The following is a 27,304-nucleotide window of genomic DNA, read 5'->3' on the forward strand; positions in this document are numbered from 1 at the left end:
TTTCCCTCCTTCCCTTCTGAGCTGAGGGTCCAGTCTCGGTGCCAGAGACGCAACCACTGCAACTTGTCCCTGGTAGGTCATCCCCACCAACAGTATCCAAAACGGTAGACTTATTATTGAGGGGAACAGCCACAGGGGTGCTCTGCTCATTCTGTCTAACCTTTCCTCTCCTGACAGTCACCCAGCTACCTGTCTCCTGACTCTTAGGGGTGACGATCTCCCTGTAACTCCTGTTTATTTCTGCCTCTGCCTCCCAAATGATCCGAGGTTCATTCAGCTCCAGCTCCAGTTCCCTAATCTTTCTAATGATTTGATGCAATTCTTTACCAGTAGAGTCACACCACCCCCTCTGCCTACCTTCCTATCCCTCTGATACAACGTGTAACCTCGGACATTCAGCTCCCAACTACGATCATCATTCAGCCATGATTCAGTGATGGACACAACATCATACCTGACAATCTGTAATTGTGCAACAAGATCATCCACCTTATTTCTTATTCTCAGTACATTGTGATATAACACTTTGAGTTCTGTATTTGCTTTTCAGACAGGTGGGGCTCATCAGCCTTCGACGGCAGAAGGAGAAGGAAAACTCTGATTTTAAGCCTTCATTACTTGTGGCCGTACCCACCCACGGGAAAGGCTTCGGGAGTAAACCCCGAGGAAGAAATCTGTAGCCGGGGTCCTTAAAGCAGTTTGATGTTGTTTACAACTTCACTCTGGCAACCCCTGTGATGACACTGGTGCCAGGCTGTATCGGGTTTGCCCTTCCCTTGGACTCCATCAGTGACGTGGAGATGGGGAACCCGCTGCATGGGAAACAGCTGGTTCTTCAAATCTTCCCACCCAGGCTTACACCCTGGAGAAGACACAGTCCACCAGAGGCTCAGACCCATCATCCCCTGGGATTGACGGCTGCCTACTGTATTTGCTACCCTTTTTGATTCTGCATCCCTAATTCACTGACACTCACCCTGATGGCTGCCTGCCCTTCCTGACAGTCTGACTGCTTGCAATCTTTGCTTTTTTACCATTGTGATAAACTATGTGTATACCTGTCTGGACATGCCCCTCTGCTGACTGCTCCTGTGGCTCCTCCCACAGACCCCTGTATAAAGGCGATTGGAGGCACTGCTCCTCCCTCAGTCTCCAAGATGTCGTGGTCATGTTTTCAGCTCATAAAAGCCTATCTTTTGCCTCCCGTCTCCGAGAGTTATTGATGGTGCATCAACCATCCATCCTATCCTGAGTCCCTGAACTCCAGTTCCCATTCCCCTGCCAAATTAGTTTAAACTCTCCCCAACAGCTCTAACAAACCTGCCCGTGAGAATATTGGCTTCCCTTGAGTTCAGGTGCAACCCGTCACTTTTGAACAGTGTCATACCTCCCCCAGAAGAGATCCCAATAATCCAAAACCAAAGCCCTGCCCCCTGCACCAGCTTCTCAGCCACACGTTGATCTACCAAATCATCCCGTTTCTACCATCACTGCCGCGTGGCACAGGCAGCAATCCAGAGATTACTACCCTGGAGGTCCTGCTTCTCAGCTTTCTACCGAGCTGTCTAAATTCTCTCTTTGCTTTTCTTTCCGATGTCATTGGTACCAATATGTATCAAAATGTCTGGCTGCTCTCCCTCCCTCTACATAAAGCTGTGGACGCAATCCGTGATGCCCCTGACTCTGGCACCTGGGAGGCAACATAGCATCTGGGTGTCCTGTTCACATCCACAGAATCTTCTGTTTGTTCCTCTGAATATCGGAAGCAGTTTTGGGCCCCTTATCTTAGAAAGGATGTGCTGAAACTGGAGAGGGTTCAAAGGAGGTTCACGAAAATGATTCCAGGATTGAATGGCATGTCACATTAAGAGTGGTTGATGTCTCTGGGCCTGTATTCACCAGAATTCATTAGAATGAGGAGTCACCTCATTGAAACCTATCGAATGGAGAAAGGCCTCGATAGAGTAGATGTGGAGAGGATGTTTCCTATGGTGGGGAGTCTAAGACCAGAGGACACAGCCTCAGAATAGAGGGGCATCCTTTTAGAATAGAGATGAGGAGGAAATTCTTTAGCCAGAGAGTGGTGAATCTGTAGAATTTGTTGCCATAGGCAGCTATGGAGGCCGAGTCATTATGTATATTTAAGAGGGGGTTTGTTTCCCCTCTCCAAGCATCTGATGAACCCAAAGGAATGGCAGAGACTGATACAGTTTGGCACCAGTTGCATCGCAGGAGTTGCCAGTCAGTGTTGAACTTAATGTAGAGCTGCCTGATGGACTCCAGCTCCAGAATTTCACCTTGGGGGTTTACTCCCGAAGCCTTCCTCATGAGTGAGTACAGCCACAAGGGGTGGAGATTTGAGATCAGAGTTTTAGAAACGGTTCCTCTGGGTTTAGTAGCTGAGCCACACGTGAAGGCCAGGAGCTGGACTTGGCTGTCAGAGGCTATTTGAGGCACACGCCATTGGGAGCGTTTAATAGGTAGTGGGAGCTTGTCCGTATTACCACCCTCAGCTATAATAACATTAACCCTTTACAACGGGTAGTCAAAACTGCCCAACGCATCGCTGGCACCAGCCTACCCAGCATCAAACTCATATATACACAGAAAGGTGCCAATAAAGGGCAGGTAACATCATGAATGATCTCACACCCACTCCCCCCTCGCTCATGGACTGTTTGTCCCACTCCCATCAGCACCACACCAGGACCACCAGACTCAAAAACAGTTACCTTCCCCAAGCAGCAAGTCTGATCAACCCCTCCCGTCTCCACACCCCCACCACCACTACTTCATCATTTCCTGACAGTCACCTTATGTACACACACTCCTGTGCCTCATGTCACTTTATGGACACACAATTGATCTGTGTATAGAAACTATCTTATGCGTTTATTCTTATTTTGGGTATTTTTTGTATTATTGTGTTCTTTATCTCAGTTTTTTTTTGTGTTGCTTCGAACCCAGAGTAACAATTATTTCATTCTCCTTTACACTTGTCTACTGGGAATGATGTGAAACAATTTGAATGTTGAATGTTGAATCTGGGGTTTCTGCAGTGTGTTTTGTTTCCAGCATCTGCAGTCTCCTGTGCCCCCATGATGATGGTCACACTGCCTTCAGTGAAACCCCGGACACTAACTCCTCCTGTGTCCAGTTACCTGCAGGACCTCTTCCTCCTGGTCAGTTCTCCCCCTCCAGTCCCGTACTTTATGGTCTCTTTCCCTTTGACCTCACCCGCTAATTGCAATTGCCAGATCCATGTATCTTATCCCTGTTCACTCTAGGAATTGGAGCGTAAGGTCACAAGATATAGGAGCAGAATTAGGCCATTTGGTCCATCGAGTCTGTTCCCCCATTCCATTATGGCTGATTTAGTTTCCCCCTCAACCCCATTTTCCTGCCCTCTCTCTCTCACAGAATCACAATTGTCTGGCTGAAGAATGTCTGATACCAGAGGGTGTGTGATTCAGCTGGGAGGGGGTAAGTTCAAAGGGGGTGTGGGGACAAATTTATCTTTACAGAGAGAGTGGTGGGTGTGCAGAACGCACTGTCGGGGTGATGAGGGGGAGACAGATTCCGTAGAGGCGTTTAAGAGACTCTTGGACTGATGCATGAATTGTGGTTTGGGATATAGACTTGGTGTAGCAGAAGCAGTTAGTTGGTTTAGTTAAACATTTAATTACGAGTTTAAGTAGTTTGTGGACTGAAATGTCTTTTCCTGTGCTATACTGTTCTATGACTTTCTATCCAGCCTCCTGCAGAATTCTCTGGAAATTCTACAGTTCCGTGCAAAAGTCTTAGACACCTATATATAGCTGGGGTGCCAAAGACTTCTAACTAACTTCGACAGTTCCTGAAAATGTTTTTTTGAAGAAGTGAAGCAGCAAATCGAGCAGCTTCTGTATTTCAGCGAGAGAATAAAGAAAGAACTGAAGTGTGAGAGGACTCCACACTGAAGCGCTGGAAATGCTCTCTCTCCGGGTTTGTCTCTGCACGGTCCTGTTGTCCGTCTCAGTCCGGGGATACAGTAGGTGTTTTCCATTGTCCCCTATCTCCCCGTTGTCTCTCTCCTAAAGGCTCGTTTTACTTTGTGGTGCAGCGTGATCTATTTGGACGTTGGTTCTGCCAGTGGAGGGTTGGCGTTGGGACCCTGTCCTTCCCTGAGTGCTGGGGTGGACTGCCTTCTGGTGCCGATGAACCCCAGTACTATTGGGAAGAGACGTCCAAGTTTGATGCCCAGTTAAAGGCCGGGCACAATTCCAAGCCTGGGTGGTATGGAATTTGGAGCGAAGCTGTAGTGTGGTGGTTTGCGTGATGCTTAACATTCCCTGTGACCCAGGTTCAATTCTCGCCGCTGTCTGTACGTTCTTCAGTTCTGAATGCTATTTGCTTATTTTTATTGTTTTCACGATCTTTCCCCTTTGCACATTGGCTGTTCGACGGTCTTCAGAATCAGAATCAAGCTTAATATCACTGACATATGTTGTGAAACTTGTTAACTTTGTGGCGGCAGTACAATGCAATACCTAATAACAGAGAAAAACTGAATCACAGTCAGTGTATATATGTGTATAAAGTAGTTAAATAATAGCACCAAAACAGAAATAAAAAAGTAATGAGGTAGTATTCAGGGTTCATTGTTCATTCAGAAATCTGATGGCGGAGAGGAAGAAGCTGTTCCTGAATCGCTGAGTGTGTGTCTTCAGGCTCCTGTACCTCCTGCCTGGTGGTAGCAATAAGAACAAGGAATGTCCTGGGTGATGGGGGTCCTTAATGATGGATGCTGCCTTTCTGAGGCACCACTCCTCGAAGATGTGTTGGAAACTACGGAGGCTAGAGCCCATGATGGTGCTGAGTAATTTTACAACTCTCTGCAGATTCCTTCCATCTTATGCTGTAGCCCCCCACCCCCCATTCCAGGCAGTGATGCAGCCAGTCAGAATGCTCCCCACCGTACGTCTGTAGAGATTGGCGAGTCTTTTACGTGACATACCAAATCTTCCCAAACTCCTGGTGAAATATAACCGCTGTCGTACCTTCTTTGTAATTACATCGACATGTTGGGACCAGGTTCAGTCCTCCGATGTTTTGAAACACCCTGAAATTTGAAACTGCTCACTCTCTCCACTTCTGATCCCTTGATGAGGATTGGTTTGTGTTCCCTCGTCTTACCCTTCTGAAGTCCACAGTCAGCTCTTTGGTCTTACTGATGTTGAGTGCAAGGTTGTTGCTGCGACACCACTCCACTAATCGGCATATCTCACTCCTGGAGTGGAGATGTTATTAGCAATCCGCACAGATTGTGGCATTCCGGTTAGGATTTTGAGGGTCCAGTTGCAGAGGGAGGTACTGAGGCCCAGGTTCTGTAACTTATGAATCAGGACTGTAGCAATGATGGGTTCTTTTGTGTTTCTTTGTTCTGTGGCTGCTTGTAAGGAGACAAATCTCAAGGATGTATAATCTATATATACATTGAACTCTGAACTCCCTGTGACCTCATGGGTTTCCTCCAGGTGCTCTGGTTTTCTCCCATAATCTACTGGTTGGTGGGTTGATTGGTGATTGTGAATTGTCCCGTGATTAGGCTCGGGTTGTTGGGCATCACGGCTCAAAAGGCCGGAGGGGGCCTATTCTGCATTGTGTCTCAGTAAATGAATATACTTGGGAAGGGAGCCTGCGGGTGGTGGTGTTCACATCCACCCGATACCCTGATGTGGAGAGGTGCTGGCTGCTGGAATAGCAGGGCGAGTAACTGCGTTGCATGTTGTAGACGGCGCACACCGCGGCCACTGTGCGCTGGCGGTGGAAGGAGGGAGTACTGACTGGGTGCTCAAGTGGTCACTGTTGTCCTGGGTTGTGTGATGTTGTAGTTGTACAAGTTGTTGGTGAAGACATATTGAGTACAGAGTTGGGATGTTATATTGACTTTGAATAAGAATAACATAATAATTTATAATACTAAAGAACACAGTAAGTATTAGTACATTAGACAGCTTATATACGTGGATTGATTGTATATACATAAAGTTCCATATGAATGACAACTTTATCATTTCCTGTCAGTCACCTGAAGTACAGACACTCCTGAGCCTGGAGTCACTTTATGGACATAAAGTCTATCTGTCAATCTATATATCAATCTATGTATAGAAACTATCATATGTACAGTGTTTATATTTATTGTGTTATTATTATTGTGCTCTTTATTTTATTGTATTTTTGTGCTGCATTGGATCCAGAGTAACAATGGTTTTGTTCTGCTTCACACTTGTGGCCATCTATTGAATACCAAAAGGACGCAGAGAACACTGGACAGTCCAGCACAGTACAGACCCTTCAGCTCTCAATGTTACTTCAATCTTTTATCCTGCTCCAAGTTCAATCTAACCCTTCCCTCCCACATAACCCTCCATTTCGCTTCCATCAGTGTGTCTATCTCAGTGTCCCTAATGTCTCAGCCTCTACGACCACCAGGATGTTCCACACACCCACCACTCTCTGTCGAAAACTTACTCCCTATACTTTCTGCCAGTCACCTTAAAATTAGACCCTCTCATATTAGCCAGTTCTGCTCTGGGAATGTAAGTAACTCTGTCTTGTTGGACATGGTCATAGTTTGACCCCCATCTCAACCTCCCAATGAAGCCTTGTTGTTTATATAGTCATAGAGAACTACAGCACTGAAACAGGCCCTTTGGCCCATCTAGACCATGCCGAAACCATTAAATCTGCCTACTCCCATCGACCTGCACCGGGACCATAGCCCTCCATATACCTTCAGTGTACCTGTCCAAACTTTTCTCAAATGTTGAAATCGAGCTCTATGCACCACTTATACTGTCAGCTCATTCCAGTCTCACCACCCTCTGAATTCCTCATAAAATTTTCACCTTTCACCCCTAACCCATGACCTCTGTTTGTAGTCCCACCCATCCTCAGTGGAAAAAGCCTGTTTGCATTTACCCTATCTGTAAAGGATGCAAGAACTCCAGGCGTGCGGTTAGATCGGGGGAAGCTAAACACAGCTGTTTGCAAAACTGTCACAGATTCCACTGAAATGCATTGAAGCAAGAGGTTTCACTGCTTGATGGCATTGAGCGCTGGTTGTAGCCCTTTTAAAAGGCCATTCTGCCCATTGACCTCAGGCTGGCTCCATGCAAAAGCACAAATATATAGATTTGGCAGATGATGGAAATCCAGAGCCACATAAAATGCTGGAGAAACAGCAGGTCAGGCAGAATCGATGGAGGGGAATAAACTGTTGAGGTTTTGGGCCAAGACCTTACATCAAATTCCATACAGGCAACTGTGGGAATTGAACCCAGGTCACTGGCTCTGTAACAGCGTAACTCTAACCACTGTACTACTGTAGCAACTCAAAATTTTAGAAGGATCTATTATCACTCTTCACTCCATTCTCCTGCCTTCTGCATGTAACCTTTGATGCCTTTAGAAGTCAAAAACCTATCAACCTCTGCTTTAAATACACCCAATGACGGCCTCCACAAACATCTGTGGCAATAAATTCCACAGATTCAACCCCTTCTGACTAAAGACATCCCTCCTCATCTCCATTCTAAAGGTACATCCCTCTAAGCTGAAGCTGTGCCCTGTGGAGTAACACACAGGAAATGCTGGAGGAATTCAGCAGATCAGGCATCAACTACTGAGAGGAATGTACACTCATCGATTTGGGCTGGAAAGGACGGGGGCAGTCCACAATATCCTGAAATGGGAGGGTGAGCAGCCGGAGGTCGTGGTACATATTGGTACCAACGACAAAGACAGAAAAAGGGTGGAGGTCCTAAAAACAGAATACAGGGAGATAGGAAGGAAGCTGGGAAGCAGGACCTCGAAGATAGTAATCTCGGGATTGCTGCCTGTGCCACACGACAGTGAGTATAGGAATAGAATGAGATGGAGGATCGATGTGTGGCTGAAGGATTTTTGGATCATTAGGACCTGTTGTGGGGCAGGTATGACCTGTACAAACAGGACGGGTTGCACTTGAATCTGAGGAGGACCAATATCCTTGCGGGGAAGTTTGCTAAAGCTCTTGGGGAGGGTTTAAATGAGATTTGCAGGGGGTTGGAAACCGAAGTGAAGTGGCAGAGGATGGGGAGGTTGGAGCACAAGTAGAGACAGCAGTGAGTTTGTGAGGAAGGATGGGCAGATGTTAGAGCGAAGATCCACTCAGCCTTTTCGTTTCAGATGTGTCTATTTTCATGCAAGGAGTATCATAAACAAGGCTGATTAACTTAGAGCGTGGATCAGTACATTGACGTTGTGGCCCTTACAGAGACTTGGGTGTCTCAGGAATAGGAATGGCTGCTGAGTATGCCAGGCTTCAGATGTTTCAAAAAGAACAGAGAGGGAGGCAAAAGAGGTGGGGGCATGACATTGCTAATTAGGGATAGTGTCATGGCTGCAGAAAAGGAGGAAGTCATGGAGGGATGGTCTACTGAGTTAGTGTGGGTGGAGGTCACAAACAGAAAGGGGCAATAACTCTACTGGGTGTTTTTATAGACCCTGCAATAGTAACATGGATACCGAGGAGCAGATAGAGAGGCAGATTATTCTAATAATAGAGTTGTTGTGATTGGTAATTTTAACTTTCCTACTATTGTCTGGAATCTCCCTAGAGAGAGGGGTTTAATGGGGTGGAGTTTGTTAGGTGTGTTCAGGAAGGCTTTCTGACACAATATGTAGATAAGCCAACGAGAGGAGAGGCTGTACTCGATTGGGTATTGGGAAATGAACCTGGTCAGGTGTCAGATCTCTCTGTGGGAGAACATTTTGGAGGTAATGAGCACAACTCTGTCTTCTTCACCATAGCGCTGGAGAGGGATAGGAGCAGACAATTTGGGAAAACACGTAATTGGGGTCGGGGAAAATATGATGCTGTTAGGCAGTGTGATGAACCCCTAGGTTTACCTTGTTGTGGACTGTCATTTTAAGAGAGAGTGCCTGAGTGACGTCAGCCACCAGCTTTCTCGGCTCCTGTTTGATTCTTACTAAGAGAGAGAGAGGGGCGGAACTATTCAACTCTGCAGCTTGTTTTGATTTAAGCAAGGACACTCACTCACACACAGTCAGTCGCAGTTGGAGTCGGACAAGGGAAGGAAGCTCGTGACTAAGGGGTCACTGGTTGGAACGTCCGAGTGCCCACAAGGGTGGGTTGAGCATTGACCCAGCACGTTGATAAGTGGCTATAACGTTGTGTGACTGGGGGCAACCTTGTGGAATCCACCTATATGTTAACCCTTGCCTGGGTGGTAGTTCCCTTTGAAGACGGTACCCCTGTGAAAAGCTACTATTGGTGATAATTCGTAAGTGGATTTGGAACGACGACGGATAAAACCTACACCAGTTGTTACCCTGTTTTACCACCGTGGAACCTATAGAGTACGACATAAATGTCCTCTCTCGACATTCACCTTGGATTACAAATCTCTCTCTCACATCATTTAATCTGTGGATGAACTGAACTTTCATACCTCACCATCTCACGATTTTAAGCCTGGTGCCCCCCCCCACCCCACCCTGAGCTCAATAGTTTGGGAGTTATATTTACACATATGGATACTCATAACACTGTTAACTTTTGATTATTCTTGTTTACATTGCCATATTAAATAGATACTAATAAAGATAGTGGTTTCAACATCAAAACCAGACTCCAGGCATGCTCTATTGCTGCTGGTTCATTTAAACCATTACGGGTACGTAACAAGCAGGAACATAGGACCATAAATTGGGAACAGATGTTGTCAGGGAAATGCAAGGCCAAAATGTGGCAAATATTCAGGGAACATTTGCATGGAGTTCTGCATAGGTATGTTCCATTGAGGCAGGGAAAGGTTGGTAGGGTTAAAGAACCATGGTGTACAAAGGATGTAGAAAATCTAGTTAAGAAGAAAAGTTTACAAAAGGTTCAAGAAACTAGGTACTGTTAGAGCTGTAGAAAATTACAAGGTTGCTAGGAAGGAGCTTAAAAATGGAATTAGGAGAACCAGAATGAGAAGACCTTGGTGATCAGGATTAAGGAAAGCATTGTACAAGTATGTGAAGAGCATGAGGATGAGCCGTGTGAGAATAGGACTCATCAGGTGCGATGGTGGAAACCTGTGCATGGAGAGAGAATGACAAACCCCCGAAACCCTGACTCGACCCCAGCCTGTAACGCTATATATTTCAATAAGAGTCTGAGGTGAATTGGTTTGTCACTAAAGACACTGGCAAATTTCTACAGATATACCTGGAGAGCGTTCTAACTGTCTGCATCACCGTCTGGTCTGGTGGGGCCACTGCTCAGGGTCAGAAAGACCAGCAGAAAGTTATAAACTCAGTCAGCTCCATCGTGAGCACTGGTGTCCCCAGCACCCAGGACACCTTCAAAATGCAACGCCTCAAAAAGGCGGCATCCATCATTACAGACCCAACACCCAGGACATGCCCTCTTCTCATTGCCACCATCAGGGAGGAGGAACAGGAGCCTGAAGACACACACTCACCGATTCAGGAACAGCTTCTTCCCCTCCGCCATCAGATTTCTGAATGGTCAATGAATCCATGAGCTCTTCCTCAGTATTTTTTCACTCTTTTTGCCCAACTTGTTTATTTCCTTTCCTTATTTTATATGCACTGACTGTAATTTATAGAATTTATCATTATATATTGCCTTTTACTGCAGCTGCAAAACAACAAATCTCGTTGTCTATTCTATTGTTTCTGTATTAAATCTGATTCTGATTCTGACGTAACCCCCACTCTGGACTCTACAGCACCAGACCGCAACGTGTAGCCCACTCCTGAGTATCCATTATTGCACATATAAACCCCCCAGCCTGGACCCTCCTATGGATCACAGCCTGTTCCCAGTCCTGGCTATCCATTACTGATCATTTAGTTGTCAGGCCCTGCTGGTGTATCTGGAAGATCGCTGAAAGCCTGTGTCGATCAACTGTTGGGAAAGATGAAGGATATCTTCAATCCCTCACTGCTGCAGTCAGAGGCCCCACCTGCTTCAAAAGGGTAACATCAGACCGGTGCCCAGGCAGAGCAGGGTGAGCTGCCTTAACGACCATCACCCAGTGGCACTCACATCTACTGCCATGAAATGCCTCGAGAGGTTGGTCTTGGCTGGAATCCACTCCTGCCTCAGGAAGAGCCTGGGCCCATGGTAATTTGCCCGTCACCACAACAGGTTTACAGTGGATGCAATCTCACTGGCTTCTCACGTGGCCTTGGCTCACCCGGACAACAGCAAAACCTTTGCACTGCTTGTCAAATTTAATTTTTATATATATTTAATGTAAATAATAGTTTTTATTTTATGCTTTGCACTGTACAGCTGTGGCAAAACAACAAATTTCACGACAGATGCTGGTGATATTAAACCTGATTCTGATTCCCCTCCCCCATGTCAGGGCCCAGTCTGTAACCCACTCCCCTGGTTTGATGGTCGTCAGGCCCACTGACATCTGAAGATCCACTCGTGACAGTAGTGAAACTCCAGGTCTGTTTCCCAGATTTTCACCCACTTTCCCCACCTTCCCCACTCTTGACCCGGTTCCACCTGCCAGACGCATCTCCCCCAGTGGGTCCCATTCTCATCTCAGAGTATCAGGCTAGAGAGTGAGCCCTTGGTGGCCCTCCCTCAAACAACTGATTACAATCACCTCTCTCCATCTGAATCTATTTTCCTTCCCTCTTCTCCATCTTTCACCACTTACCACATCTCCCATCTCCCTTCCCCCTCCCTACCCAGCACAACCTGCCCTTAAACTCACACCCCACCTCAATCACCTGAGACTCCTGTCCCACCCTCCTCAATCTATCAATCACCTCAGTATCCTGTCCCACCCGTCCTCTATCACCTCTGACTCCTCTCTCACCCCTCATCAGTCCATCAATCACCTCAGATTCCGGTCTCATCCTCCTCAATCCATCTATCCCCTCAGACTCCAGTCTCACCTCCCCTTTCCCTCTGGCCATTCGACACCCCTCTATCAGTCCTGATGCAAACCAAAACTTCAACGTCCTTTCACACCCACAGATGCAGCTCGACCGGCTGAATTCCTTCAGCAGATTGTTTGTTGTTCAAATCTCTCTCTCTCTCCCCAGACTATTCGACAAAAGGTTGGTCAATCTCCGGCGCTGATGAGGTCTCTGCGGTGGAAGGGGCCTCCGCTGTGTTACCGTGTACTTTCACCCACCCACCTCCTGATGTCGTCCTGTCCGGCTCCGTGATCTGGAACAAGACAGAATCAGGTGATACAAAAACCGTGTTTAAGTGCACATATCCCGGTTCCGGCCCCTCCGGGTGCGATACAACGACACAGGAGGCTGGAGGAGGGCGGTTCGGATTCGTGGGGAACCTCAGTCGGAGAGATGCCTCGATAATGGTGGAGCGTCTGAAGCGGAGTGACGGTGGTCGGTATTGGTGCCGGGTGGAGCTCAATGTTGGCAAATTTCAAACGGCGGTTCTAACAGATCTGTTTGTGAGAGGTGAGGACCGATGTTTAAGCATTGAGTTGTAAATCTACACTAATCATTTCACATTTTATCTCCCTGAAAACTCATTTTATTCATAATTTGCAAGTATATTTTGCAGGATGATCATGTCAAATAGATGTGATTGTCATGTGCACTATCACATTGAACACTACAGCACCGTACAGGCCCTTCAGCCCACAATGTTGTGCTGACCCTTAAACCTGCTCCAAGATCAATCTCACCCCTTGCCTCCCACATACCCCTCCATTTCTACAACATCCGTGTACCTGTCTCAGAGTCTCTCTCCCCCTCTCCCTCTCCCTCTCCCCTCCCCCTCCCTCTCCCTCTCCCCTCCCCCTCCCTCTCCCTCTCCCTCTCCCCTCCCTCTCCCTCTCCCTCTCTCCCCCTCTCCCCTCTCCTCTCCCTCTCCCCTCCCCCCCCCTCCCTCACTCTCCCTCCCTCTCCCCCTCCCCCTCCCCCCGGTCCGTGACGCTGCTGCCATTTCAGTCAGCAATGAAGGGCCTCCATCTCAGGCAGCATTCAGGGCTTCCTTCATCGTGTCAGTAGCTTCCTCTCGGTTTTCACTGCTGTCAGTCATACAATTCCCGAGTGGGACTCAGGAATACCGTCACACTCAGATGTCGAAGGATTCTCCATTGCTGTTTCCATAACAACATTGTTTTACCCGTCAGGGTTGTTACCCTGAGCTGAACCCCCGAACCTGGAGGATCAGTGATCCTCTCTTACAGAGAATATAGAAACAGAAATCTACAGCACATTACAGGCCATTCGGCCCACAATGCTGTGCTGACCATGTAACCTACTCTAGAGAGATTACCTCATGGCTCTTGAACTCAGTCCCACAACTGATAAATGCCAACACACCATACACCTTCTTAACACCACTGTCAACCTGTGCAGCAGCTTTGAGTGTCCTATGGACAGAGTCCCCAAGATCCAGCTCATCCTCCACACTGCCACCAGTCTTACCATTCATATATTCTGTATTCAAATTTGACCTACCAGAATGAATCACTTCACACTTATCTGGGTTGAACTCCATCTGTTCTACACACCCTCCACTCTCTGTGTAATGAACCTGCCTCTGACCTCTGACATCCCCCCAATACTTTCCAGGAAAAGTCTCTGGCTGTCTGCTCGATTATGCCTCTTATCATCTTGTTCACCTCTATCAAGTCACCTCTCATCTTTCTTCACTCCCAAGAGAAAGTCTCCAGCTCACTCAACCTTTCCTCATTAAACATCCTCTCTGGTCCAGGCAGCATCCTGGTAGATCTCCTCTACATCCTCTCGAAAGCTTCCTCATCCTTCCTGTCATGAGGAGAGTGGAACTGAACTTATTTGCTGCTGCAGGTTCGATTTTCATTGCACGTCTGCCTACGTGTCTGCACAGGTGCAGTGAAAATCCAGTTGCCGCAGCAACACAGGCACAGAGCGTTGCATCAGAAAAGCAGCAATCAAGGTCAAGTTTATTGCCATCTGACTGTACACAGATACAGAACGTCAAGGGTGGTAATCTCGGGACTGCTGCCTGTGCCACGAGACAGAGAGGGTAGGAACAGGAAATTATGGCAGATGAATGCGTGGCTGAAGAGTTGGTGCAGGGGGCAGGGGTTCAGATTTCTGGATCATTGGGATCTCTTCTGGGGAAGGTCTGACCTGTACAAAAAGGACAGGCTTCACCTGAACTGGAAAGGGAGCAATATCCTGGCGGGCAGGTTTGCTGGAGCTGTTGGGGAGGGTTTAAACTAGTTTGGCAGGGGTGTGGGAATCAGAATGTGAGTGCAGAGATTAGGGTAGAAGGACAAGGGCACGATGCTATGTGTTCTGAGTTGGTGAGGAAGAACAGGCAGGGGACAAAACATAAATGTAGCCAGTTAGAGGGTTGAAATGTGTCTATTTCAATGCTAGGAGTATTAGGAATAAAGGGGATGAACTTCGAGCATGGATCAGTACATGGAACTACGATGTTGTGGCCATTACTGAAACTTGGCTGGAGGAAGGGCGGGATTGGCTGATGCAGGTACCAGGGTTTAGGTGTTTTAAAAGGAATTGGATGGGAGGTAGAAAGGTGGTGGGGGGGGGACGCTGAGTAGCATTACTGGTCAGGGATAGTATCACGGCTATAGAAAGGGAGGACGCTGCAGAGGGAGTGTCCACTGAGTCGGTCTGGGTGGAAGTCAGAAATAGGAAGGGATCAATCACTGTGCTGGGAGTAGTCTATAGGCCCCCAAATAGCCCTCGGGACACCAAGGAGCAGATAAGCAGGCAGATTTTAGAATGGTGCAGGAAATACAGGGTTGTAGTTATGGGTGATTTCAACTTCCCTTACATTGACTGGCATCTCCCGACTGCAAGGGAGATAGATGTGGCTGAATTTGTCAGGTGTGTTCAAGAAGGATTCCTGACACAGTATGTGGACCGGCCGATGAGAGGAGAGGCCATACTGGATCTGGTTCTGGGTAATGAACCTGGCCAGGTGACAGACCTCTTGGTGGGGGAGCATTTGGTGAGAGTGACCACAACTCCCTTAGCATCAGCATAGCTATGGAAAAGGATAAAAACAGACAAAATCGGAAAGAGCTTAACTGGGGAAGGGCTAACAATGAAGGGATGATGCAGGAACTAGCGAGAGTAAATTGGAAACAGATGTTCAAAGGTGAAAGCACAGAAGTAATGTGGAGGAAGTTTAGGGACCACTTGTGCTGTGATCAGGATAGGTTTGTCCCACTGAGACAAGGAAAAAATGATAGGGAAAGGGAACTGTGGCTGACGAAACATGTGAATCAATTCATCAAGAGGAAGAAGGAAGCATATGTTAGATATAAGAAGCAGGAGGGGCTCATGAGAAATATAGGATAGCCAGGAAGCAGCTTAAGAAAGGACTTAGGAGAGCTCCAAGGGGGCATGAGAAGGCCTAGGCATGTAGGATTAAAGAGAACCCCAAGGAGTTCTACGCGTATGTGAAGAATAGGAGGATGACGAGAGCAAAGGTGGGGCTACTAAAGGATAAAGAGGGCAATATGTGCCTGGAGGCGCAGGAGGTTGGGGAGGTCCTAAATGAATACTTTGCTTCAGTATTCACAAGTGAAAAGGACCTTGATCAGGGTGAGGTTGAAATAGAGCAGGTCTGTGTGCTGGACAATGTGGAGATTAAGGAAGAAGTATTGGATCTTCTTAAAAACATCAAAATTGGTAAGTCCCCAGGACCGGATGTGATATACCCCAGGTTGCTGTGGGAGGTGAGAGAAGAAATCACTGGAACAGTAGCTATGATCTTTGAATCCTCTTTGGCTGCAGGGGAGGTGCCAGAGGATTGGAGAATGGCAAATGTAGCTCCCCTTGTTTAAAAATGTTAATAGGGAGAATCCTGTGAACTAGAGACCGGTGAGTCTTACGTCGGTGCTCTGAAAACTATTGGAAAGGATTCTTAAGGATAGGATCTGTGAACATTTGGAGAGGTACAGTCTACTCAAGGATAGTCAACATGGCTTTGTGAAGGGAAGGTCGTGCCTCATGAGCCTGACTGAGTTTTTTGAAGAGGTAACAAAAGAAATTGATGAGGGTAGGGCAGTAGATGTGGTCTACATGGATTTTAGCAAAGCATTTGACAAGGTCCCCCACAAGAGACTCATCCAGAAAGTCATGAGGCATGGAATCAATGGAACCTTGGCTGTTTGGATAAAAAAATGGCTTACAGGAAGAAAGCAGAGGGTAGTAGTGGAAGGAAAGTATTCTACCTGGAGGTCGGTGACTAGTGGAGTGCCACAAGGATCTATCCTGAGACCCCTACTCTTTAAGTATAACTGAGAATGCATGTAGTTTGCAGCACAGGTAAACAGTAAACAGCTCAGTGCACTATCTTTGTAGAAAGCAGGGTTCACTGTAGAATTCCTTCTCAAACACACCAGCTCAGGCTGTTGAACATTTTCAGTACAGTAAGTATTACACTGGAGAGGGTTCACTGTAGAATTCCCAGTCAAACACACCAGCTCAGGCTGTTGAACACTTTCAGTACAGTAAGTGTTACACTGGAGAGGGTTCACTGTAGAATTCCCTGTCAAACACACCAGCTCAGGCTGTTGAACACTTTCAGTACAGTAAGTATTACACTGGAGAGGGTTCACTGTAGAATTCCCGGTCAAACACACCAGCTCAGGCTGTTGAACACTTTCAGTAAGGTAAGTATCACACTGGAGTGGGTTCAGTGTCGAGGAGATTCAAGTACAGATGAAGATCATGTTCATTGTCATCTGAGTGTACATCTCCACAACAAAATGTAACAACGTTCCTCTGGATCACGGTGCACCCAGAAAACATCTACAGTATCACATCTCACACAGCTCATAATGCAAAATATTCCCACAGCTAAGTTAATAAGTTAGTGACTAATGCCATTACACTGGACTGACTGGTGTTGTTATACTGTATTGATCAGTATTATTATTCTGTATTGATTAGGCTGTTACAGTAGTGTTGTTATACAATACTGACTGGTGTTGTTTCATTGTAGTGATTGTGTTGTCATACTGTACTGATTAGTGTTGTTATACTGTACTGACTAGAGTTGTTACACTGTACTGATTAGTGTTATCACACTGTACTGATTAGTGTTGTTACACTGAAGTGACATCGTACAGTGACTGTATCTACTGGTGTTGTTACTGTAATGGTTAGTGTTGTTACACTGTACTGATTGGTGTTGCTGCAGTGTATTGATTTGTGCTGTTTCACTGTAATGGCCAGTGTTACACTGTACTGATCTGTCATGTTATACTGTACTGATAGGTCTTGTTACACTCCACTGATTAGTGTTGGTGTCAATTGGTTCAACAACTGAATGGTTGAAGGGAATTAGCTGTTCCTGAACGCGGTGGTGTGAGATTTAGGCTTCTCTGCCTCCAGTCCGATGGGGCTGTTTTATGTTCCAAAGAGTTTCCCTAGTTTGAATGGTTTGCAATGAGTGAGACACATGTGGGGGTCTTTTCATTCTGGTGGTCACTGAGGGGAGTATTTATTGTTTTGTTGGCTGGAAATTTTGTCAGTGGTTAAACATGTTTGGTGGGGGTTAAGTGATATATTCAGGCACCTGTCCTTCCCTCAGCTCCCGGCGAGAGTGTTCCAGTGCTGAACGGGACTGAAGGAGCTTCGGCCACGTTACCCTGTGTGTTCACACGGCCTCGGCAGAGACTCCTCAACGCACACACGGTGACGTGGATGAGGAAGGATCCCTACCGACACATCGTCACCTTCAGGCATTATCGAAATGGATCGTGGGCAGCGGAAAACGGAGTGACTCGGTACGAGCTCGTCGGGGACCCAGAGCTGGGAAACGCCTGGATCAGGATAAAGCAGCTGAGAGTGGAGGACAGTCACAGCTACCTGTGTCTGGCTGAGTTCAGGACCAGGAAGCATGATTATTGGCCCAACAGAGACCGTGTCACACCCCCGTATATCCATGTGATCCAGAGTGAGATCCAACTGCAGGTCAGACCAGGTAAGAAACCATTGACACATTCTGCTGGGCATGGGGAGGGTTTTAGGGGTGGGTGGGTGGGGGAAGCCTGCTACCATTATCCTTTCTCTAATCAACCCCCACCCCCGGGTTTATCTGTCTGTCCCCGAATGAGATCTGACTGTAGATCAGACCCGGAAAAGAACCCGTCGCCACATTCAAGTTCAAGTTTAATTGTCAATCAGCCACACGTGCATACAGCAAAACAAAACAGCGTTCCTCCAGGACAAAGTGTAAAGCAGAGTAGCAACAGCACACAGTACACATCGTTATGATCGCAGAAAAGCATACAGTCACAAAAAGACATAATATAGCCCAAGTTCCTGAGTGGTCTGGCTTGGAGCTGGATGGTAGATTGGATATTGTCCTGGTCCAGCTTGTCTCTCACTAAGTGAACACTGGGGGCAGCACTGAGCAAAAGAGGAAGGCAGCACCGATGGGAGGGGCCTGTCCCCAACCCACGACGGACTCCAGCACGTCCACAGAGGCCTCTGCTCTCTCCCACACCATCTCGGCATCTTCTGCAGTGTTCAGGGATGGGTCAGAACCTCCAGCACCCATTGTATTCTGTGTCCAGACTCCGGGAATAAATGTTATGTTGGCCACTCCCAGCCTCAGCTGGTGATGAGTTCCATTTCCCCACCACATCTCCATCTCAGATGGTCCCTCACACAGGGTGGCCCCCAGACCTTCAAAGGGCCCCCTGGCGGGGCCTTGCCTGAGCCTGGGAGGAATGAGTGGAGTTCTAATGGGGAATCAGGAAGCTTCTCAGAGAAGACACACACTTAACATTTCAGGAAGAGCTTCTTCCTTTCTGCTGATTTCTGAATGGACAATCAGAAAAGTGAGGACCATCTCACTTTTTTCCCTATTTTTCCCTCTTTTTGTGCTACTTATTTAATTTAAAATTATACATGTAGGTATATATTTCTTATTGAAATTTACAGTTTTTAATTAATATGTATTGCAATGTATAACGGGGTGTCAGGGTGAAGATATGTCTCTACCAAAGTAGGTGTAAGACACTCCTACCCTCCACTAGCCTTCACTTTACCCTTGGGTGAGGTGTAGCCCCTGCTTAGCCCCCGATCAGGGTCACGTGAATCCATGGGATTAGGTGGTGGATGGTCGTATGAGCAGCTGGTGCAGATCACAAATTCTGGTTATGCGACCACTGACACCAAGCAGACAATCTCTGATGAGTATTGATCATGGCAGGGCTCACCCGTCCTGTACAGACACTGCTCAGAAGAAGGTGATGGAAACCACTTTTGTAGAAAAATTGCCAAGAACAATCATGGTCATAAACAGGAGAAAATCTGCCGTTGCTAGAAATCCAGAGCAACACACACAAAATACTGGAGGAACTCAGCAGGTCGGGCAGCGTCTATGGGGAAAGGATCAAAGGTTCATTTTATTGTCCAAGTTTGCATGTAGAATACAACTCTGATATTCATCTTCTCCAGATAACCATGGTATCCAGAAAAACCCCATGGAATTCGTTACAAGAAAAGACGTCAATACCCCCACACGAAAAGGAGAAAGAAAAATCTCACAAACCTCAACCCCCCCCCCCCACCTCCCTCCCTTGCACAAAAGCCAACAGATCGCCCACCTGGAAGATGATCGTCAGAAGATCAAAAGCCCCAAGCCCCCAACCCCCTCCCTCTCAAAAAATACAGTGCTGACAGCACCAAACCCAACACCCTCTCCCCACACAGATCACCCACACAGAAAAGTCAACAGGAACATCAGACACCAATCCCTAACCCCTCCCTTGCACAAAAAACAATACATCGTCCCTCTAGAACCCCAACCCACCAATCAGCAACAGGAACATCAGACACCAATCCCTAACCCCTCCCTCACACAAAAAACAATACATCGTCCCTCTAGAACCCCAACCCACCAATCAGCATCAAGAAAGAAAACAGAAACTGAAGGAGAGCAAAATAAACTACAGCCCAACAGTCACATCAATCTCAGAATTTCAAACATTTCTCCCTCCAGAATTGAGTAAACAGTCGATGTTTTGTGCTGAGACTCTGCATCAGAACTCATGAAAGGGCCTGTTCTGCACGGTATGAGTCCTGATGAAGGGGTCAGCCTGAAACGTCAGCTGTTTACTCTTCTCCAGAGATGCTGCCTGGCCTGCTGAGTTCCTCCAGCATTTTGTGTGTGTTCATCATGGTTAAGAGACTGTGATTGCCCACATCACACAACACAGCACATACCGACGATGATGATTGCAATGTACTGCCGCACAAAACACAAGCCGGTGAAATTATCCTAATCCCGATTGTGATTCTGCAGAATGTCAGGGGGAGGAGGCAGACAGGACACGATTACAGGGCTCAACCTGTCACATTGATCCATAAGAAGATAAGAAATAGGAGCAGGATTTGGACATCCGGCCCATCGAGCCTGCCCCGCCATTCAATAAGATCATGGCTGATCTGTCCATAAACTCAGCTCCATCTGCCTGCCTTTACCCCAAAACCCTTAACTCCCTTACTATGTAAAAACCTATCTAGCTGTTTCTTAAATATATTTAGTGAAGAAACCTCAATTACTTCCCTGGGCAGAGAATTCCACAGATTCACCACTCTCTGGGATAAACAGTTTCTCCTCATCCCCATCCTAAATCTTCTCCTCGAATGTTGAGGCAATGTCCCCTAGTTCTAGTCTCACCTACCAATGGAAACAACTTTCCTGCTTCTATCATATCTATCCCTTTCCAAATTTTGTATGTTTCTATAAGATCCCTCTCATTCTTCTGAACTCCAAAGAGTATAGTCCCAGGCGACTCAATCTCTCCTCACAGGTTAACCCCTTCATCAAGACAGAAGCCAGCCCACCACCATGGATTCTGTCTACACTTCTCACCGTCTCTGTGAAACAGACTGCAAAATCAGAGACCCTCCCATCCACCCTGGACGTTCTCTCTTCGGCCCTCTCCCACTGGGCAGAAGATACAACAGCCTGGATGCATGGACCACCAGGCTGAAGGACAGCTTTTATCCTACAGTTATAACTATGGAGTGGTCCCCCAGTACGATAAGATGGACTCTCCACCTCATTATTTATTTGTTTATTCATTTAGTGATACAGCACGGAACAGGCCCTTCCGACCCATCGAGCCACACCACCCAGAAACCCACCTATTGAACCCACGACGATTTACAATGACCAATTAACCGACGAGCCGGTCCATCCTTAGACTGTGGGAGGAAACCGGAGCACCCAGAGGACACAGCCTCAGGACAGAACAACATCCCTTTAGAACAGATTTGTGGGGAAATTATTTAGCCAGATGGTGGTGAACTTGAGGAATTTGTTGCCACAGACGACTGTGAAGGTCAAATCTTGGTCTTTAAGTGGAGGTTGAGAACTTCTTGATTAGAAAGGGCATCAAATTTTATGGGAGATGGCAGTAGAATGGAGTTGAGAAGAATAACAGACAGACATACTTTATTGATCCCGAGAGAAATTGGTTTTCATTACAGCCGCACCAACCAAGAATAGTGTAGAAATATAGCAATATAAAACCATATAAAATTAAATAATGTTTAATCATGCCAAGTGGAAATAGGTCCAGGACCAGCCTATTGGCTCAGGGTCTCTGACACTCCGAGGGAGGAGTTGTAAAGTTTGATGCCCACAGGCAGGAATGACTTCCTCTGACGCTCAGTGTTGCATCTCAGTGGAATGAGTCTCTGGCTGAATGTACTCCTGTGCCTAACCAGTACATTATGGAGTGGATGGGAGTCATTGTCCAAGATGGCATGCAACTTGGACAGCATCCTCTTTTCAGACACCACCGTCAGAGAGTCCAGTTCCAGCCCACAACATCACTGGCCTTACGAATGAGTTTGTTGATTCTATTGGTGTCTGCTACCCTCAGCCTGCTGCCCCAGCACACAACAGCAAACATGACGGAATGGCGGATAAGATTCGATGGGCCAAGTGGTCCAGACCTGCTTCTGTACCTTCTGATCTATGGGCTTACTACAGGTTAAAACTTTTTGTTCAAGTGTTTAATTCTTGTCACTCAGATCTCTACATTCTTATTAACACCCTTTTTTTTATTCCTTCACTCACAAGTTATCATCTGTAGTTTCTTCAGTAAAAATCTGCTAAATGATAAATGCATCTACACAGTGACAGATTTTAACAAGTCTACATTATTGGTCTCTCCCCCTTTGCCTGAGTCTGGATTGACCTCTCTCACTTTCTCTTCAGGGACAGGCGCTTCTGAAACCGTGCGGATGTTGTGTATCCCACTCGGACTGAAAACTCTCGCCCTTTTAGTGATGGGCGCCGTTCTCTACGGTGACAAACTCAGGTACTGTATGTACTAATGCTGAAGGCTCTTGCCGGGACGTGACTGAAATCCGATTCACTCAGACAGTCGGGGGATGTTGGGAACTGACTCAAACACTTGAGGCGTTCCAGTCAGTACTTGTCGTTCGCTGTTTGTGGAAGCATCACAGAAAATACTGATTGCATCATAACAGTGACTCCTGCAGAAGAGTTTGGAGACTATTTAGCATTTTGAGATACCTTTCGGATTAAACGTACCCGCTAAACAGCCACTAAATGATAGACAAATGTATGGATGTGTAGGAGGAAACAAGAGAAAACCTGCAGATGGTGTAAATTAAAGCAACACACACAAAATGCTGGAGGAACTCAGCAGGCCAGGCAGCATCTATGGAAGAAAGTACAGTCGACATTTTGGGCAGAGACCCTTCGGCAGAACTAGAGGAAAGGGTTAGAGCATCTGGCACCCCTTGTTAGAAAGAATGTGTGCTCTTCCCATGTGCACGTCGGTTTCCCCGGGTGCTCTGGCTTCCTCCCACGGTCCAAAAATGTTCCGGTTATCAGATTAGTTGTTCATTGTGAACCGTCCTGTGATTAGGCTGGGATTACATCCCTGAGTTGCTGGGTGTCACGACTCGGTGGGTCGTTGTATCTGTAAATAACAAAATGATAAATAATAGATTGAGCTTAGAGAAGGCTGACAGGTTGGCATAACATCGAGGGCCGAAGGGCCTGTACTGTGCTGGAATGTTCTACATTCTAATTACAAATGTAATGTTGATGTGCACAAAAGGACACTGGAACCCAGAAGAAACAACAATACGGGAAAGTTTCGACTCTAGCCATCCCACGTGCACTGGGATCAGGTAGTGTAGTCAACCCAGGGTGAATCTGGTCTCTTGGTCTACACAAGACTAGTCCATGAGGCGAAATCCCTCAGAGATTTAGCTCTTGACTGAATCTCTGTAGCCATCTCCCTTCACAATAATCCAGTTTAAACTGTTAGTGTATCAACTTCAAACATATTAACACTGAAAAATATTCAAATGATTTCCATGTCTCTAATATCATTGATAATCAGGTTCCTCCTTAAATTACAGCCTCGATCTGTTACTGTCTCCAACTCGTTTCATTTACTTAGTTCCTATGATTTTTGTATCCATTTCCCTCTCTTCCAGATTCATCCTAAGAAATCTGATATTCAAATACCTGTATCCTAGAAATTGAATCACAGACAGGATTAAATTCACTCTGCCATTCATAGAGGATTTTCCTTTTGAATGGATATTCTGAGGGATTTCCTGAGCCAGAGGATGCTGAATCTGTGGAATTTACAGCCATAAATGCCTGTGGGAATACTTAAAACAGAGATTGATGGGTTCCTGAATAGTAAGGGTGTCAAAGATGATGGGATGAGGACAGGAGAATGGGGTTGTTAGGGATAATAAATCAACCACGATGGGATAGCAGAGCAGAATAGAAGGGCTGAATGCCAAAAGTCTGATGTTATTTCATATGCTCACAGTCTGAATCTAAGTACCACACTATTTTATCAATATTATCCTATAGCCCAAGACCATCTTCCTGTCAACAACAAGACCTATATTGTTACGTCATCGTAAGGTTTCCAACTGAATAACTGAATAAATGTTTGGGCTCATATCTAGTTTTGTTGTCAAACACTGATACTGATGACAAAATTTATTCTGTGGGAATTCCCATTCACGTCTCGATCCAAATCCTTTCAAAGGTTATAAGTGAATTGGGGGGAGGGAGTCGGATGTGGTGTCATTGCATGATCTAGATTCGTGTTAACCGTTTCGTTCCGTCCACAGAAAGCGACGAGACTGATCCACCGCAGGAGACTGAGAAGACCGGTTTTCCAACCACAAGATGCAGACGCAATGAGATCCAACGAGAACACCATGTTCCACGTGAAGAAATATTATCTGTTTTTAATTGGCCTCCTCCTACATTGACTCTACAACCTGTTGCACAATTCTGGGCTGAACGTGCCAAATATGTAGAACCGGAGAACGATCGTAGATAGAGGCCTAATTAAGGTGGTGGTAAATGCTGCACAGACAACAATCACTATTGGGCTTAGGACAGTGAGTGGGCGTTTGGCCAATTGGTTAAGGCTTTGGGCTAGCGATCTGGGGGTCATTAGTTTGAGCCCCAGCCGAGGCAGCGTGCAACGCACTTAACCCCACACTGCTCCTGCACGTTTATAGCCCAGTGGCAGCGGTTGGTGTAGTATGGACAGGAGAAGACAATGAGTAGGTGTGAGGTCAACCTGCACTGGTCATCTTTTCTGAGTCTCAATTTGGAAATTATCCTTGAGGGAATCTTAAACAAGGTTTCCTAAGTCATTTTGCTCCGCTGTATTTTTTTGTATTTTCTCTGTATTTTGTTTCCCATTTAAAAAAATAGTTAACCTTTCATGTCTTCTACCAATGTGTATGACCATACACTTACAAACAATGCATTCCACCTCCACTTCTTTCCCCATTCTCCTAATCTGTCTAGGTCCTTCTGTAGTCGCTCCACTTCCTCAAACCCACCTTGCCTTCCACGTATCTTCATATCATCTGCAAACTCTGCATCAAAGCCAACAATTCTATCATCCAAATCATTAACGTATAACGTACAAAGAATCGGTCCCAACACAGGCCCCTGTGCAACATCACGAGTTACCGGCAGCCAACCAGAAAAGGCTCCCTTCATGCAACACACAAGATGCGAGAGGATCTCAGTGGGCTAGGCAGCATCTATGGAAAAGAGTAAGCAGTCGATGTTTCGGGCCGGGACCCTTCATACCCTGATCTCTTTTATCCATGTTAGGATATTCGATGTAATACCATGGGTCAGTAGCTTGTTAAGCAGCTTCGTGTATGGCATCTTGTCAAAGGACTTCCAAAAATCCAAATACACAAGATGAACCAATTTTCTGTTGTATATCCTGCTTATTCTTTCTTCAAAAAAATTCAAATATACTTGTCAGGCAAGATTTTACCTTGAGGAAACTATGCTGACTACATGCTATGCTATCATGTGGCCTATAAATTCCTTTCTTTTGCCTCTTCCCCTTTTTGAAGAGTGGAGTGACATTTGCAATTTTCCAGTCTTCCGGAACCATTCCAGAACCTGGTGTTTCTTGAGAGATCATTACTAATGACTCAAAGATCTCTTCAGCCACCCCTTTCAAAACTCTGGTGTGTACACCATGTGGTTCAGATGACTTTTCTACCTTCAGACCTTTCAGTTCTCAAGAACCTTCTCATTAACAATGGTAACTTCACACACTTCATGAGCCCTGAAACCTGGAACTTCCGCCATGTGCTAGTGTCTTCCAGCATCGTTTTCCAGTGGTCCGAGATCCACTCCTACTTCTCTTTTACACTTTTCATATCTGAAGAAACGTTCGGTACCATTGAAAGCTTCCATAGCCTAAGGCAGAGATTTTTGCTGGAAATCCGAACACTACAGATGCAGGAAATGAGAAATATGTTTCTTTTTTTATATTGTCAAGCATCCAGTCAAATTTCTTATGAGTGACTTATACCACTGGCCACTTTACTAGGTACATCTGCTCGTTAATCCAATGACCTAATCAGCAAATCATATGGCAGTAACTAAATGCAAAAGGGCATGCAGATGTGGTCAAGAATTTCAGCTATTTTTCAGAGCACATATCAGAATGGGGATGACATGAGATTTGAGTGACTTTGGCCATGGATTGTTTGATGTCTTGTCGAATTTCACGTTTGTTCTGCCTCTTCCTGTGTATGGAAGTGTTCGTGTGTGTGATGGACCATTTTCCCATTGTTGGATATGGAGTTGTATTACTTAGTTCTCAGAGTGTTTGTAAAGACATCCTCAATTACAACCGCAAATTACAAAAGCAGAATTAGGCCATTCAACCCACATGACGTGTCAGCCATCCCGTCATGATTAATTGTTTTAACCCTCAATCCCTTTCTTCTGCCTTTACACAGCAATGTTTGACACCCTCATTAATCAAGAACCTATCTACCTCTGCTTTAAATATACACAATGACATTGCCTCCACTGCCATTTGTGGCAATGAATTCCACAGATTCACTATACCCTGACTAGCGAAGTCCTCCTCATCTCTGTTTTAATAGGACACCCCTCTATTCGGAGACTGTCCCTTCTGGTCCTAGACTCGCCACTATAGGAAACATCCTCTCACCATCTCCTCTGTCTCGGCCTTTTGACAGAATGCAGTAAGCTCACCCCCTCCCATTCTGCTAAACACCATCGAGAACAGACCCAGAATCATCACACTTTCCTCTTATTTTAACCCTCTCATTCCCGGTATCATTCTCATGAACCTCTTCTGGAACGTCTCCAATGCCAGCCCATATTTTATTGGAGGAGGGGCCCAAAACTGCTCCATGGCCCCATATATAGCAAGATGTAGTTTTAAGGTTGATGTGTGTGTGTGGGGACGAATGTAGTGTGGAGTGGGCAGAGGTGCAGCTTATAAGAGTTGGCAAGTTTGATTTACACAGAATATGGTGAGTGCATTAAGACACACTGTGCTGTTGTTTCTTTAAGTTCTAAGAAAAGTTTTGGGCCTATATCTCCAAAAATAAGTGCTTTCATTGGAGAGAGTCCAGAGGAGGTTCATGAGGATTCCAGGAATGAAGGGGTTAACATACGAGTTCTCTTTGGCAGCTTTCTGCCTGTATTCACTGGAATTTAGAAGAATGCGAGCAGATCTCATTGAAACCTAACGAATGTTGAAAGGACTATATAGTGTGGATATAGAGAGGATGTTTCCTCTGTAGCAGCTAACCAGAGCTAAAAGGCACAGTCTCTAAACTGAAGGGTGACCTTTTAGAACAGAGGTAAGGAGGAATTTTTTAGCCAGAGTATAAACCTGTGGGATTCTCTGCCACAGACTGCGGTGGAGGC

General features: G+C 46.1%; 1 protein-coding gene across 1 annotated transcript; it reads left to right on the forward strand.

Moving 5' to 3' along the window:
- Positions 1-6,980: 6,980 nt before the first annotated feature.
- LOC140728802 (uncharacterized) lies at positions 6,981-26,053 on the forward strand. The gene is made up of 5 exons (XM_073047758.1): positions 6,981-7,002; positions 12,130-12,513; positions 17,627-18,019; positions 22,280-22,382; positions 24,196-26,053. The coding sequence occupies exons 1-5, from the start codon at positions 6,981-6,983 to the stop codon at positions 24,209-24,211; spliced, it is 918 nt and encodes a 305-aa protein (XP_072903859.1). The 3' UTR covers positions 24,212-26,053.
- Positions 26,054-27,304: the final 1,251 nt, after the last annotated feature.

Source organism: Hemitrygon akajei, chromosome 6, assembly GCF_048418815.1.
Source record: "Hemitrygon akajei chromosome 6, sHemAka1.3, whole genome shotgun sequence".
Lineage (NCBI taxonomy): Eukaryota > Metazoa > Chordata > Chondrichthyes > Myliobatiformes > Dasyatidae > Hemitrygon > Hemitrygon akajei.